We start from the raw sequence: 14378 nt of genomic DNA on the forward strand, positions 1-14378 counted from the left end.
CCCAAGGTCGACAAATAAAATGGCACAGTACCGATGTTACCAAACCACACGGCAGGCCATTAATTTAAGTCCGTTGTGAGTCCCAAGGTCAGCAGAGCATGGCAGGCTGCTGAACAATGACACGGCTACATGCAGGATTCGAGCATGCCGTAAGCTAGAGACCATTCACAAAGCTGTTTCTTATATACAGGAAATAGACCACATCCCTAGGGCAGCTACTCAGCTGCTTGTGGTAGGTCCCACCATTGAGTTGATTGCCAGTCTCATCATGGGGAATAAATACCACCAGATGCCCAGCCACTCAACCAGGCCCAGCCAAGTTGACACACAAACTTAACTACCACCAGGCAGTTTTTCATTTTTCCATCTATGTTGTGAATATAATTTATTCTGAGTGATATGATAGCTTCGCATTTACAGAAGAAGAATTTTTTCTAACTTGGAAGGTAGCGGTGCCAACCATTCCTTGTCCTGACGCTGGTGGGAACTGAGAGGAAGAATAATTTGAAAAAGTGTATTAAACAGTTTTCATAATACTAATACAGACTCTAGAACACAGAGGGTAAGGCTCTAAAAAACTAGGAAGAGCACTTAGTCAAAGAAGAGCAAGAAAAACTCTTAAGAGTATTTTCCTTCAGTGTTGTTATCTTTTCAAAAATACAACATAATTTTGGTGTGTGCCATACTGGAGGATAGTGAAAGCTAGTGGTTACTGCTTCTCTGTTTTTTCAGTAACAGCAAAAAGGAGTTGACGATGATACCTGCTAGATCAACAAAATATTAACCAAGGTGTGCTTTTACTTTGAGAATATAGGCGAACAAATTAAAAAAAATTGTCTGCAAGCCCTTAAATACTTGCAGCCATAATGTAAAAAGTCCAAAGTGTCCACTCTTATTTCAAGCCTGGAGGAACTGTGGCAGAGCAGTGTGAAAGTTTCATGATATTCTGTATATTTCAGAATAGGTTTTTAAAAGTACACAATACCTGCTTTAACTTTCAGTAACCTTTTGTTTGTTTGTTTGTTTATAGATATGAAAATGCATGCTGTGGTGAAAAAATCATGCTTAATTGACAAGATAATTGAGTATTTAAATAGATGTGTGTGTCAAGATGGGGAGGTAAGACTAGTGTGTCTTTAGACCCGTATGTACAAGTCGGTGTTTCTTAATCAGATCTGAAATATAATCCAGCTGAATTTCAACGAGAACTTGGATTTCATATTCTGAGTGAGGTGTCTGTTAAAGGAAAACTGATCTTGAAATCTCTAAGAAGTATAAGCAGAATATGTATAAAGCTTATTCTCAGTGGAAAATAATTCTTAACATTTAATTGCATTTTAGTTTCACACAGTTTTGGTGAAAAAGTATAAAATTTGGGATAAAAAGTAGAGTGTGTTTTCTCTGACATTGGAGTAGATGAAGATGAAATAACTGGGTTTTCCCCTGCCTGGCAGGATGTAGAATGCATCATACAACCGAGCCTCACACTCTTTCGAAAAATGTTAAGTGCCGACCCGGTCCTGCGAGTGTCCCTCATACAGAGGCCTTCTCTTCTGAGCCTGCTACTCAGAGGTGTGTAAGGGGACGGCTGGTCATGAGATGGTTTTCTTTGACTGCAGTCAGCATGTGTTTTCTTTGTTATTAACAGGCCCACCAAGGTTATTAGTGATTGTGCCATTGAGAAACCCCCCGTAAAGGGAGATGCTGAATCCTGTGTCTCGTAACCCTGTGGTTGAGGTGGTTCTGGGTACTCTGATGTACATATCACTGGGGCCCAGGCAGTCACCTCTTAGCTGTGAAGAGAGAAACTGCCTCAGCCGCCATTACGACCTTCTTCCTACGATTTGTTTCCTTTGTCTTCCTTTGCTCTTGCCTTTAGATCCTTTGGTGGGTGTCAGGTTATGTCATTAGCCTGGCGTTTAGTTTCTTCACTCCACCTTGACTGCTGTATGGTGTTCCATTTTATGTGTGTGCCACTCTTTGTTCATTGCTTATCCATTGGGGGGCACTTTGGTGGGTTCCATCTCTTTGCTGTTTTAAATACTGCTGCAGTGCACGTAGGTGTGCACATAAATATTTGTGTCACTGCTCTCACTTCTGTAGGACATGTCCCTAGGAGTGAGACAGCTGCAGCATGTGGTCATTCTGTTCCTGGCCTTTGGAGAAGTGCCATACCACTCTCCATAGTGCTAGTACCATGTTGCAATCCCACCAGCTGTGTGAGTCCCAGTCTCTCTACAGCTTCATTGGCATTTATTGTTTTCTGTTTTTTTTTGGTTGCTGCCACTTTTGCAGGGGTGAGATGGTATCTCATTGTAAGTTTTTGATTTGGATCTTTCTAATGGCTGATGATTGCAAGCATCTCTTCATGTGTTTGTTAGTGCCTGTAAGTCCTCTTTGGTAAACTGTTCATGTCCTTTACCCAGTTTTTTTTATTGTATTGTTTGCCTTTTTGTTGTTGAGATAGTGACGTTTTCTATATATTTTAGAGGTTAGATTCTTGTTACATATGTCATTAATAAATTTTTTTTCCCAGTCTGTAGATTCCCTTTTTGCTCTTTTGATAAAGTCTTTTGATGAGCATAATACTTAATTTTTAGGAGGTCTCAGTTATTTGGTTTATTTTCTGTTTGTGTATTTCTAGTTGTGTTTGATAGAACATTTATGCCAGAAATGGAGGACCGCTATCTTTGTCCCTATCTTATCTACTAGGTTCTTCATAGTTTCAGCTTCAAAATTGAGGACTTTGATCCTAAATTGTTCCTAAATATATGTTGCCAATTTCACTTCTTATTTTGATTATTTGCATCTTCTCATTCTTTTCCTTTGCCAGTTTGGCCAGTGGTTTGTCAATTATCGATCCTTTCAAAGAACCAAACTCTGGTTTTGTTGATTCTAATTCATTTCTTTCCACCCTGATCTTTATTATTTCCTTTCTTATGGTGACTACGGACTTCTTTTGCTGCTGCTTTTCTGTTTGTTCAAGATACTGGGGTAAGTTATGATTTTAGCCCTTTCTTCTTTTTTGATGTCTGCATTTATTGTCTCTGAGCACTGCTTTTGCTGTGTCCTAGAGGTTTTGGTATATTGTGTTTTCATTCTCATTCATTTTTAGAATTTCAAATTTTCTTCTCTGATCCAGTAGTTTTTAAGTGAGGTGTTACTCAGTTTCTCTGTATTTAATTTTGTTTCCTTGCTCATTCTGTTACTGATTTCCAATTTTATAGCTTTATGGGCAGAGAAGATGCTTTGTATTAGGTTAATGTTTTTGAATTTATTGAAGCTTACTTTGTGGCCTAGAATATGGTCTCTTGTGGGGAGTGACCCATGTGCATAGGAGAAGAATGTGTGCTGTGCTGCTGCTGAGTGGTGGCTGTGAGGCCGAGTTGCTTAATTGTGTGGTTTAGATCTGCTGTATCTTTAGTGATTTTCTCTCTCGTTCTGTCCATTGTCAAAAGTCGTGTGTTAAAGTCTCCTACAATTATTGTAGGACTATCTATTCTGTTTCCAATTCTATTAAGAGTTTTTTTTTTTTAAATGTATTTTTGGGCTCGGTCATGTGTGCACAGGTATTTATCATTGTTGTGTCTTTTTATAGTGCCACTCTTCCTCTCTTATAATGGATTTTGACTTAAAGCCTATTTTATCCAAAATTATGATTGCTACTCCTGCTCTCTTGTTTACTGCTTATTTGATGTTTTTTCCCCCCATCTTTTGATTTTTAACTTATTTATGTCTTCATGTCTAAGATGTGTCTCTTGTAGGCAGCATATTTATGTATCACATTATTTTACAACTGTTCTGCTGCTCTTTGTCTCTCCACCTGTGCATTGAATCCATTTGCATTCAGTGCAATTAACAACAGGTATTAATTCATTGTCATTTGGTTATACTTTTTTTGTGGTGTTAATGATTTCTTTTTTCTTCCTTAACTTCTGTGCTAAGTTCTTTTTGTATGATTTTCTTTTCATAGCCTTTGTTGCTGATTTTGTGTTTAACTGAGTCTTTTTGATTTTATTCTTCTTTATTTTGGTGATTAGATTTATTAATTTTCTTTGTGGTTGCCCTCAAGTTTACCTTTATTCTCTTACCTTTAAACTAGTGTTTTGGATCCTGAAATCACCTTGACATCTTCTCCAAATGGACATCCTATAACTATACCATTTATTCTCCCTTTCTGTTTTGAAGTTGTCTTCATCTATAACTTAACACCTCTGGATCCCTGTAGTCAGTTTCGTAGTTTTATTTCACTTCTGTGAAATCTTTATCTGGATTAGCATCTGGGTGATGCTGTCCATGTGCCTTGATGTTAGGTTGTTGTCTGATGTTATTGGTTCTCTATCCAAAGGGCTTCCTGTAATATTTCTTGTATGACTGGTCTGGTTTTTACAAATTCCCTTAATTTCTGCTTAACTGGGAATGTCTTAGTTTTGCCATCATTTTTGAAAGACAATTTTGCTGGATATATGATTCTTGGTTGGCAATTCTGTTCTTTCAGGATTTTACATCTGCCATCATACTGACTTTTTGTCTGCGTGGTTTCTGATGATAAATCAGCACTTAACCTTATCGGTGCCCCTTTTAAAGTGGTATTTTATTTTTCACGAGCTGCTTTCAGAATTCTTTCTTTGTCTTTGGTTTTAGAAAAGTTGATTATGATATACCTTGGTGAATTTCTTTTGGGGTCTGTTATATACAGGGTTTGTTGGACTTCTTGGATATAAAATTTGTCTTTCATGATGTGTGGGAAGTTTTCCATATCTATATCTATATCTATCATCTCTCTCTTTCTATAGAGAGAGAGCTCTGATGGTGTAATACCTAAAGCACTTGTGCTAACCAGAAGGTTGGTGGTTCAAACCCACCAGCCCCTCTGCAGAAGGAAGATGAGGCAGTCTACTTCCATAAAGATTTACCACCTTGGACACCCAGTGAGGGTTGCTGTGAGTTGGTATTGATGCAATGACAGTGAGTTTTTTTAATATCTTGAAAAATTCTCTATTTTCTCTCCTTCTTTTCTAGAATTCTTATTACACGCATTCCTCTTGATAGTGTCCCACGAAGCTCTTGGGATTTCTTCATTTTCCTTCATTCTTGTTTCTGATTGTCCTGCAAACAAATTAGTATGGCAGGCTTTGTCCTGTTTCATTGATTCTTTCTCCCATTGATTCAGTTCTACTTCCGTGTCCTTCCATAGTGTCATGTAGTTCTGATATTTTACTGTGAATCTTGTAATTTCTAGTCATTGTTTGTGTGGTGTTTCTAATTGTTTGTTATTTTGTTCTTGTACTGTTTTCCTGAGCTCTTCTAGGGTTTTTCCTTGGTTTGAGAATCTAAATACATGTCTTTTCAATGCTTTCTCAGGTAGTTGTGTTATCATTTCTTCCTCTGGAAGGTTGTAGGTTACCTCCAAGGCATTAAGATTTATTAATTGCATGTTTGTTTGATTTGTCCTGATTGTTTTGTTTTGTTTTGTTATATCAGGGTGGGTGTGTTCTGCTGATCACTGCTGTGGTGGCAAAAGAGTGTTGCCATCTTTGCCAGGTTGGCGGGGCAGCGGCAGCAGGGGGGTAGGGGGTGTGCAGAGTGGGTGCATGCTGCCGCTCGCCAGGTGGGTGGGATGAAGCTCGGCTGCCAGTTGTTTGTCTGATGGTGCTGGAATGCATGCCACTGCTTGTCAGGTCAGCAGGGCTGGTAGAGGGGTTGGGTGGGGTGGGCGTGCACTGCTTCCCCTTGTCATTCTGGCTGCATGGAAGGACCTACTGCTGCTCACTGTGTGGGCAGGGTGGTAACGGGAGTGGCAGGTGAGGCAGATGTGGGTCACAGGTCACAGGTGGGGTGAGGCTGGGTAGGAGAGGAAAGGGGGTTCATACTCAGATCCACAGGCAACTAGAGTGGCGGGGGAGGGGTGCTCACACCATTGGTCAGAGGTGGGGGGCAGTGGTAGGGACAGTGTGCTCCTTTGATCACTGGGTACATGTGCTTGGACACTCTCTGTAGACTGCAACCATCATTTAGGACCACGCCCTGGCCTAATGCAAGGAGGAGCGGGGCTGCCTGGAATCTGGTTGGGTTGGGACCTGCTGCTGACACTACTGATCTATTAGTCTGTGTATGCCACCCACCCTAGTGGTCGAGGACTGCCACTGGTGGTAGTCCTGTTTGATTCCTGCCTACCTCCCTGTCTGGGGACACTAGCATCCCTGCAGCTCTCGCTCACCTTCTTAGATTGGTTCATGTCCTGTTCACTTTTCCTTGCTTCTCCTACTGGGAATTCTGTGGTGTTGCCTTCCCGTGCTCCTCTGTTGGGGTTGCTACTCACTTTGTCTCAAGGAGGCCACACTGTGCCTAGCAGCTGGCAAGACATCTCTGATCCCTAACTCTTGTTGTTTGCTGTTTTTGTTTGGTTTCTCCTTCTGGTGGTGTTCAGTCTAGTTGTCTGTCCTTCCTTTTGATGCTCCGGGTTCCAGGATTGTCATCTGTATCTGTTTCACGTGGTTTCTCAGGTCTTTGCTGTAGTTAGGTTGACCGTATGGTGTGTGTCTAATATGCTCTCTTGGGCTGTCTCTGATTATTGTTTGGTTTTAAGAAGACTTGAGGGGATCTTTTTGGTTTAAGGTTTAAAGCTTATCTCAGGGCATTAATTTTAAGAAGTTCAGAGATTTTAATTTGAAGTCCATTTTTTTTAGGAGTAAAAGCTATACTTTTATTTTATCCTAAAACTATACTTTTCATGCCCTAGTTTCCTTGATATTCCATGAAGATTGTGCCATTGTAACTGAAGTAGGAGCAGTATTTTGTCTTCTGTTATTTGATGAAGTATCAAGAATGGACACATGGTGAGCTATGAGAATTTTGAAAGTCTTTTGCTCTCAACAGTTATTTATCTAAGGATTCTGAAGCACTCTTACACGAATGCATGGAAATTTGTGACTTACAAAGCCGATACTTCCCACATTAGACTTACGTGGTGTGGTTTTTGGTTTAAATAAGCAGTGTTAAAAAGCCCATTTGCTCAAAAAGTCACCCTAAAATTTTCTTTTTGAACACTACTAAGTACAAAATAAGAAATTATTGTATTGTTTTATTTTTAACAAATTTTTAGTATATATCCTTAATTTTGTGTCCTTGTCTCTTTCATATTTGATTATTCTTACGAGGAATAACGTACTTTGGGAAGATGTTTAGGATGATAACATCTAAATAACACAGATCTTGAGCAGGCTCAGTGGGAGAGGGCCACACAGAGTTCCCCTTCAACTGTGATGGGCACACTGTAGGAACTCGTTGACTACAGAGACTCATTTCAGAAAGGCATACTTTACTTCCATAATCACATCCAGGTTGTGGCAGACTGTGCTGTAATTGTACTGAATGATAAAGCCAATTGTGTGTTTTGGTTTGAGTTTGTTAAGGAACTGTAGTGTCTTGTATTTGCTAGAAATGTGTGGTCTTCTCAGTGGTTTCTTTCCTTTTGTTTCTCTCATGAAACAGGCCTGTCAATTCTTCCAGTCAGCCTTCTTCACCATCCGTGTTCAGTTTGCCTCTTTCAGTTATTAGAAGGTAGAGTATTTATTTCTGATGTTCCTGAAGGTAAAATATTGTTATGGAAAAGGAAATCAAACTCTCTAATTTGTTACAGTTCTTGTATAGCATTTAAATCACATACTTTCTTGTGTCTTTATGCACGGTTCATAATAGTGCCTTGGTGATTTCGGTAAGCATCCCTCCCCCGCCCCAGTCCTGTTGTCATTACCACCTTTTAATTCTGATTGTTCAAATCTATGGAAAGATTGGAAGAATGGTACCGTGAGCACCTGCATACCCTCTACCCTTGGCTTTGGGCATTGGCAATTACCTGTATCTGTGTCCTTAGGTATCACCTTCCAGTACATGTCCATGGTCATCATGCTGTGAGTCCATATTCCATCGTTTTGCCTGTGTCTGCTGACTCTCTGTCCTTGAAGCCGGTGGCAGATATGTTGAGAGTGGCTTGGAACCTCTCCTGGTATCATGGGATTGACAACCTATTGAAGCAGATGAACTCAGAAGCTAACATCCAAGAGTAAGCTGTTATGCTTAGTTGAAAACACACTCACATTTAATAGATTACATGGACTTTGCCTTTTCTTTGGGTTAGAGTGTTCTTATACTTGTTATTATTACTAAATTCTGCTTTTTAACTGAAGATTATAATTTTTTACTTTGTATTAAAGATTATGTGTTTTCATTACTTTAACGAAATGAATCAAACAAGGAAATTAAAATTTAAAAGCACTGTATTGTGTACTGTTTCATAGGTTACATGAAGTTTTGCCAGTCAGTCAATGTAAATTACCACGAAGACAGTTTGGGATCAGACACCAAGCTCAGTTGGTATCCTGTATGAAGACTGTTACCATTACTATCACATAGTGATAATTATTTTGGAATATCTAGAATTTCTTAAGTGAAATTTTTGTCAGTACTTTCTTATATGAATCAAAAATATTTAATATTTATGTTAAGTAGGAAAAAGTCCACATAAACACTGGCATGCTGGTGGAAAGCTCCCATATTGGGATGTACAGCAGTTCTGATCTGCTTGAATTAAAAGAAAATGAAGAGAAGCCCCATTTTCTGGAAAAAGTTTATTGTGTAATGAAAGTGTGTGAGCTTCTGTGTAGTAGCTTGATGTTGCTTCCTCTTTGTGTCTCTCTAGAGTTTCGGGCCCATTGCAGTTATCTGCAGAGGACGCTCTTACTCTGAAGGTAACACACACAGCCCGTGGGCTGCAGGACTGCCTCCATTCCATCGTCCAGGCTACAGCCCACAGGGAGGTCAGGGCTGCTGTCACTAGGATGGGCTTCTATCTGCTGAATGACAGACTGTCTTTGAAGAGTGGCAGTGGCCTGTGTGGGGTGACCTTGAACTCCTTGGCTTGGCACACCGCACTAAACAGGTCAGTGTGAGCTCCTGCCTGCCAGTTTCAGAGACCTTGAATGAGTTGTATTTGGGTTCATCTCTACTCCTGTGAAGATGAGAGTGAGTATTGTCACTGTGCCTATCATGAGAGAAATTGTTTTTATAGAAAGAACTCTAAGATTTTTAATACCTGTAATAAAAATCTACTGACAGCAAAAAAGAACTGTAACTTCATCACTGTAGTTTTGAAGGAATTAGCAGTAAGCTTATAGCAATTCTGTTTGTTATCCTACTCTAGAGCATTTTATTTGTTCACCTACAGAAAGAAATACTTAGGCTGAGACGTGGATGAAGCAACACATGCTTATCCCTGCTCGTGTTACAGATGAGTTGAGACATCAGGCTCCTTTATTTTGTTTTGCTCTTGTCTTAAGGGAATTATCTCGTTTTTCTCTTCACTCTGGCTTTCAGAAAGTTGGTTGCCCTGTAGAGGTCCTGTAGCCCCTGCTGCGAAGGCCCTAGCTTATCGCTTGAATGTGTTGAACTGGTGCCAGTGGGGGCACTGGAAACAAACACGACTGTCAGCAGCCCCTGAAGACCATTTTCATCTTAGTGTCCGTGTGACTCAGTTTAAGTGTCTAACTTTCTTACTAGGCCTAACGAGGGTGGTCTCACCATGTTGGGTTACCGGAGTCTCCAGAATGTGTGAACTCCTTTATTTCGTTGCGTGCTGGCAGCTGGGATGTCTAATTAGGCCGTCCTGGTGGTGTGCTGCAGCCCAGTTGGTGCTACCTGGCAAGAGAACCGATGGTTAACTGCTGAGTCTTTTTGCCAGCTGATTGTTAAACACAGCCATTATTAAACGTTACGCTATATAAGCTTACAGTTCAGTAAATTCCATGCCAAACAAAGGCCGTGAGTAAGCAAGCCTCATCACTTCCTGATTGTGTTTACCACATTTCACTCTCTGACTGTACTCCTGGGGTTATATCTGTTACTTTGTACTTTGGACATCAGCACAGTGGTGTGTGCTTACCATACATCTCCTCACTAAGCCTTGTTGTGTTGCTGGCTTGGAATTGGCCTTGTACCAAGGAAATTGGCACACACACAGATCTGCAGCTCCCCCACCCCCAGCTATCCAGCCAGTTAAATACTTATTAGTACTGTGGCTCTAACACTGTTAACAGATGCAAGTGTGAACTCTGAAGGTTAAATAAATTTGATAATCCCTCATTTTCAAAAGAATATTTTAAGATAAAAATTGATAGATACTGTTCTGGTTACCTAGTGCCGCTCAGACAATAATATACCACAAACGTGATGGCCTTAAAAACAGGAGTTTATCTCTTACAGTTCAGGAGGCTAGAAGTCCGAGTTCAAAGTGCCAGGCCCTAGGGGCTGGATGAAAGCCCCTTGACCTTGGGTTTCAGCGCTGCCTCCTGCCCCCAGCCCATTGAAGCTGGAGGCTTTTCTTCACTCAGACAGCTACTGGCTGCTGAGGCTAATAAGCCCAAGGTCAACAGATAAAATGGCACAGGCCCAATGTTACCAAACCACACAGCAGGCCATTAATTTAAGTCCATTGTAAGTCCCTAGGGTGGCAGAGCATGGCAGGCTGCTGAACAGCGACACAGCTACATGCAGGGTCCAAGCGTGCCATAGGCTAGAGACCATTCTCAAAGCTGCTGCTTATCTACAGGAAGAAGACCACATAAGCAAGTAGCTACTCAGCTGTTGGTGGTAGATACAGCCATGGAGTTGATTGCCAGTCTCATCATGGGGAATAACTACCACCAACTTCCCAGCCACTCAACCAGGCCCAGCCAATTTGACACAAAAACATAACCACCACAGATACCGTATGTGAAAAAACTGGCATCCTGTCAGTTGAATGTCATTTTGGCAAGGTGGGAATTTTAGATAAAGTAACATTAAAGAATCATAGGGCATACACCATGTTACGAACTAACACGGCACAGCACAGCTCTAAGAGTTGTTGTGATGTTTAAGAAAATACTTAGGACAGAGCCTGGCCCATGATAAGTGCTGGTAGTTTTAGCATTGTTGCTCGCTTATATTTTTTAAAATAAAAATTTAAAACATGGCATGTACAGTTGAATCTCTTTATCCCTCTTCTGGATTACCTCTTGTAAAAATTTCTCAAACCATTTCTCAGTTTTTAGAAAATTTTTCTTCTTCTTGTTCTTTTAACCGCTTCTCTTTTCAGAATTCAGAAAATCGGTTTGTGTCCTTTCTGTGAACTGACCACGGTGCCCTGTGTCCAGTGTTCTTGCTTATGTGAACTCCAGCCACTTCACAAGATCCAACCCTCCCAGCCCACTTTATCACCTGGTTCTTCCTAATTGCTTAGAAACAGATTTGAAATATGAGTTTGTCTGCACAGTGAAAAATGAAATTCCCAGCAGGAAAGAGTGCCTTTCCCTCAGCAGGGGAGGTAGGGCTTTTCTGCTTTCTTTGCTCTTCGCTGGCAGGGCTCTGAGGGTGTTCTTCTTTTCTGTCGGTCCTCTTCACTTCGGTTTTCAGTGAGTTTCTTGGGCACATGTGTCTCCCCCCACCACCCCGGATTCCAGCTTCCTCCTTCTTTGTGGGTTTCTTGGCACCCGGCCTAGTGTCTCATGAAATAGCATCCTCAGGAGGAACGTGCTGAGCGTCTGAGTCTGTGGTGCCAATAATAGTCGAGTCTAAAGAGATGGAAACCATGATTATTGTTTCTTTATGACAGGTTTTTACAAGTGCTTCCTGTGTGCATTGAAGATGAGAAACTGCTAATAGACGTCATACATTTTTTAAATAAGTTAATAAAGGAGCAGAATACAAACTCATCAGTAGAACTCCTAAACTGGATTCTAGAATTATTTCTCAGACATGTAAGTATTGTTAAGGAATTTGGATTTTAGGTTTGATTAGTGATTCATTTATGAAATCATTGTTATGGAGGGGAACAGTTTTTTACAGACTGTTTAATAAGTAGTCCTGGTGCTGTGATGGTTCATAGCAGCACACCTTCCTCACATGGTTGGACGTGTGTCTGTTCAGGTAGAGTTCTATAGACTGAATGAGCTCTGCGGGCTTGGTGTTCAACATAACCCAGTTGCATAAGTGAGCCTTTGGCTATCATTGTATTTAACGTGAGATCTCACTGTATGTTCAAACTGGAACGGGGACAGACAGGTACCAGAGCCATCATGGGCCTTATATCCCAGTGGTGGAGCAGTTTATAAATAAACGTATGAAGAAAAATAAAACCAGGTAAGTAGTACCTAAGGCATTTGACTGCTAACCAGAAGGCTGGTGGTTCAAACCCTCCAGCCACTCCTCGGAAGGAAGATGGGGCATCTACTTCCTTAGTGAAACTGCCTCGGAAACCCAAGGAGGGGTTGCTATGGGTTGGATCTGACTCAACAGCAGTGAGATTTTTCAAGGGATAGTGAGTAGCAGGGGTTCAGTCTTCAATGCGGTGGTTAGAGAAGACCTCTCTGAGGAAGGCATGTTTGAGGAGACACTGGGATGAGGTGAGGGAGTCCACCAGGCAGTTGTGTGAGAGGAAGAGATTTGAGGGGCAGGCTGCAGATGTGCTGAGGCCTTGAGGTACGTGTCTCTGACTTGTCTGAGGGACAACCAGGAGGGCGGTAGGGGGTGGATGGAGCTGAGGGAGGAAGGGAAAGGGTCGATATGTAACCATAATTGATTACAGCATTATTTGTTGTTTCAGTGACTATTTATTAGGTTGTTAGTTTGTTTAACATTTAATCGTCACTCACTCACTGTTTTCTGTTGGTGGGTCTAACGGTGGTTTTCGGTGGCCGGCTGTGTGGCCGTGGATGTTGTCTGTAGTTCATTTGTCACGTGTGCAGGTGTTACACGTCCTGGTGCTGCTTCTCCATCCTGTCACTCTCACCACCTCAGTGCCTTTGCGTTTCCTCTTCTCTGGCGGGACTTTCCCTCCCGTGGCTGTCGGTGCGGCTGATTCCACCTGAACGCAGGGCTCCACTCCAGTGGTGGTTAAGCCAAGAGGCCTCCTCTGATGACAGCTTTACCAGCTTCAGTTGTTTTCTCATGGCGTTTATCACTCCCACCCGAAGAATATCTTTGTTCATTTTCTGCCTAGCCCCCCGCCACTGAACATAGGTGCAGGCAGGACAGAAGATTTCTTTACCCATGGCTGTGTTATTTTTATGTAGTCGGATTTCTCAATTTCTATATAGGTTCTTGATTTTGTAGCTTAGAAGGATTTTCTTCACTCTAGTATTTCAGGTAAACCCATGTTTTCTTTTATAATGTTGAAAGCTTTCTTTTTCTTTACATGTTTATTCATGTAGAATTTCTTTTGAAGTAAAGATTATTTTTCAGATAATTAGCAGCTTTCTCAGTGTCATGTTCTGCCCCTGATTTGAAATGCCACCTTTATATTTTTTAAATCATAAGCATATTTCTTCTATGTACATTGCTCTTTGATTAGACTTTGTAATGGTTCCTTTGATATGCTCGTGTTTCTGAACTCTTGTTTTTGGATGATAGTAGCAACCTTTTCTTTGTTTTTCCTTCTTCCAGGTTAACTTCATTTTTATTTTGTGACGCTAAGTATAGAACAGGCGTCCAGTAGAACATCTGTATGTGAATTTCATTGTCTTCTATAGGTATAGCAAGAAATACCTCACACAAAGTTAAACAGACTGGTAAACTAGGAAAAATATGTAACGCAAATGAGGGACAAGATGTATTTGTTGAACCTTCATAAGAGGATTGAGCTTCCAAAGCACATGCACTCAGTACTCCATAGGTTTAGTCTCTGTTAACTTCTCAAAAACGATCTCAAAGAACTTCCATTTTCTCTCATCTTTTAATTATTAACATAAAACTAAGGAAATGTTTCTAGGCAGTTTTTTTCTGAATGTTTTTTTCCCACTCTCCTTCCCACCACTGAAAATTTTTAATAAACCAAAACAAGGAACCCTAATGCCCTGGGAGTTCTCTCTCTGGCTTTCAGACATGCTTACATATTTTAGAGATTGGATATTAAAATATCATGAAGGCAGTCTTTCTGATACTTTCCTTCTGAATGAACTTTTCAATAACTCAAATTGATTTTTGGTCTATAAATTGTTTATAACATAATAATCTTTTTACTCCTGTGTTTCTGTTTAAAAATAAACTAAAATAATCTCCATTTTGATTAGGCTTGCATTCTGGGAATTGTGGTGACATTGAATTGTGAAAATAGCAGATAGTGGGCTTTAGTTTTAGAAATTTTTCTTGAAAATCTGTGCAATAATTGAACTAATTTAGTTTGAATGTCAGAAAGCCACTTGCATGTTACTAGAATATGTTTAAATTCTGTAACCCTAACTAGTCTAAACTGTACATCAGTGATCACCCTGAGTGCTGATGCTCATTGTGTAATTTCTTTATAGTTATGACATTTCTACATGAGTCTAGATGTGTGTAGTATA

The 14378-nt window shown here is 40.6% G+C and overlaps 1 protein-coding gene across 1 annotated transcript in view; it reads left to right on the top strand.

Annotated features, from left to right (window-relative positions):
* Positions 1–14378, top strand: part of RTTN (rotatin) — a 235205-nt gene that overhangs the window by 71115 nt on the left and 149712 nt on the right. Inside the window, exons 20-26 of the mRNA XM_007955605.1 lie at positions 1031–1119; positions 1455–1572; positions 6743–6839; positions 7495–7563; positions 7877–8065; positions 8702–8941; positions 11651–11795. Coding sequence (XP_007953796.1) covers positions 1031–1119; positions 1455–1572; positions 6743–6839; positions 7495–7563; positions 7877–8065; positions 8702–8941; positions 11651–11795 — 947 coding nt within the window. The remainder of the gene's footprint in view (positions 1–1030; positions 1120–1454; positions 1573–6742; positions 6840–7494; positions 7564–7876; positions 8066–8701; positions 8942–11650; positions 11796–14378) is intronic.

The sequence above is a fragment of the Orycteropus afer genome, unplaced genomic scaffold, assembly GCF_000298275.1.
Source record: "Orycteropus afer afer isolate SDZICR_OR568_19922 unplaced genomic scaffold, OryAfe1.0 scaffold00516, whole genome shotgun sequence".
NCBI lineage: Eukaryota > Metazoa > Chordata > Mammalia > Tubulidentata > Orycteropodidae > Orycteropus > Orycteropus afer.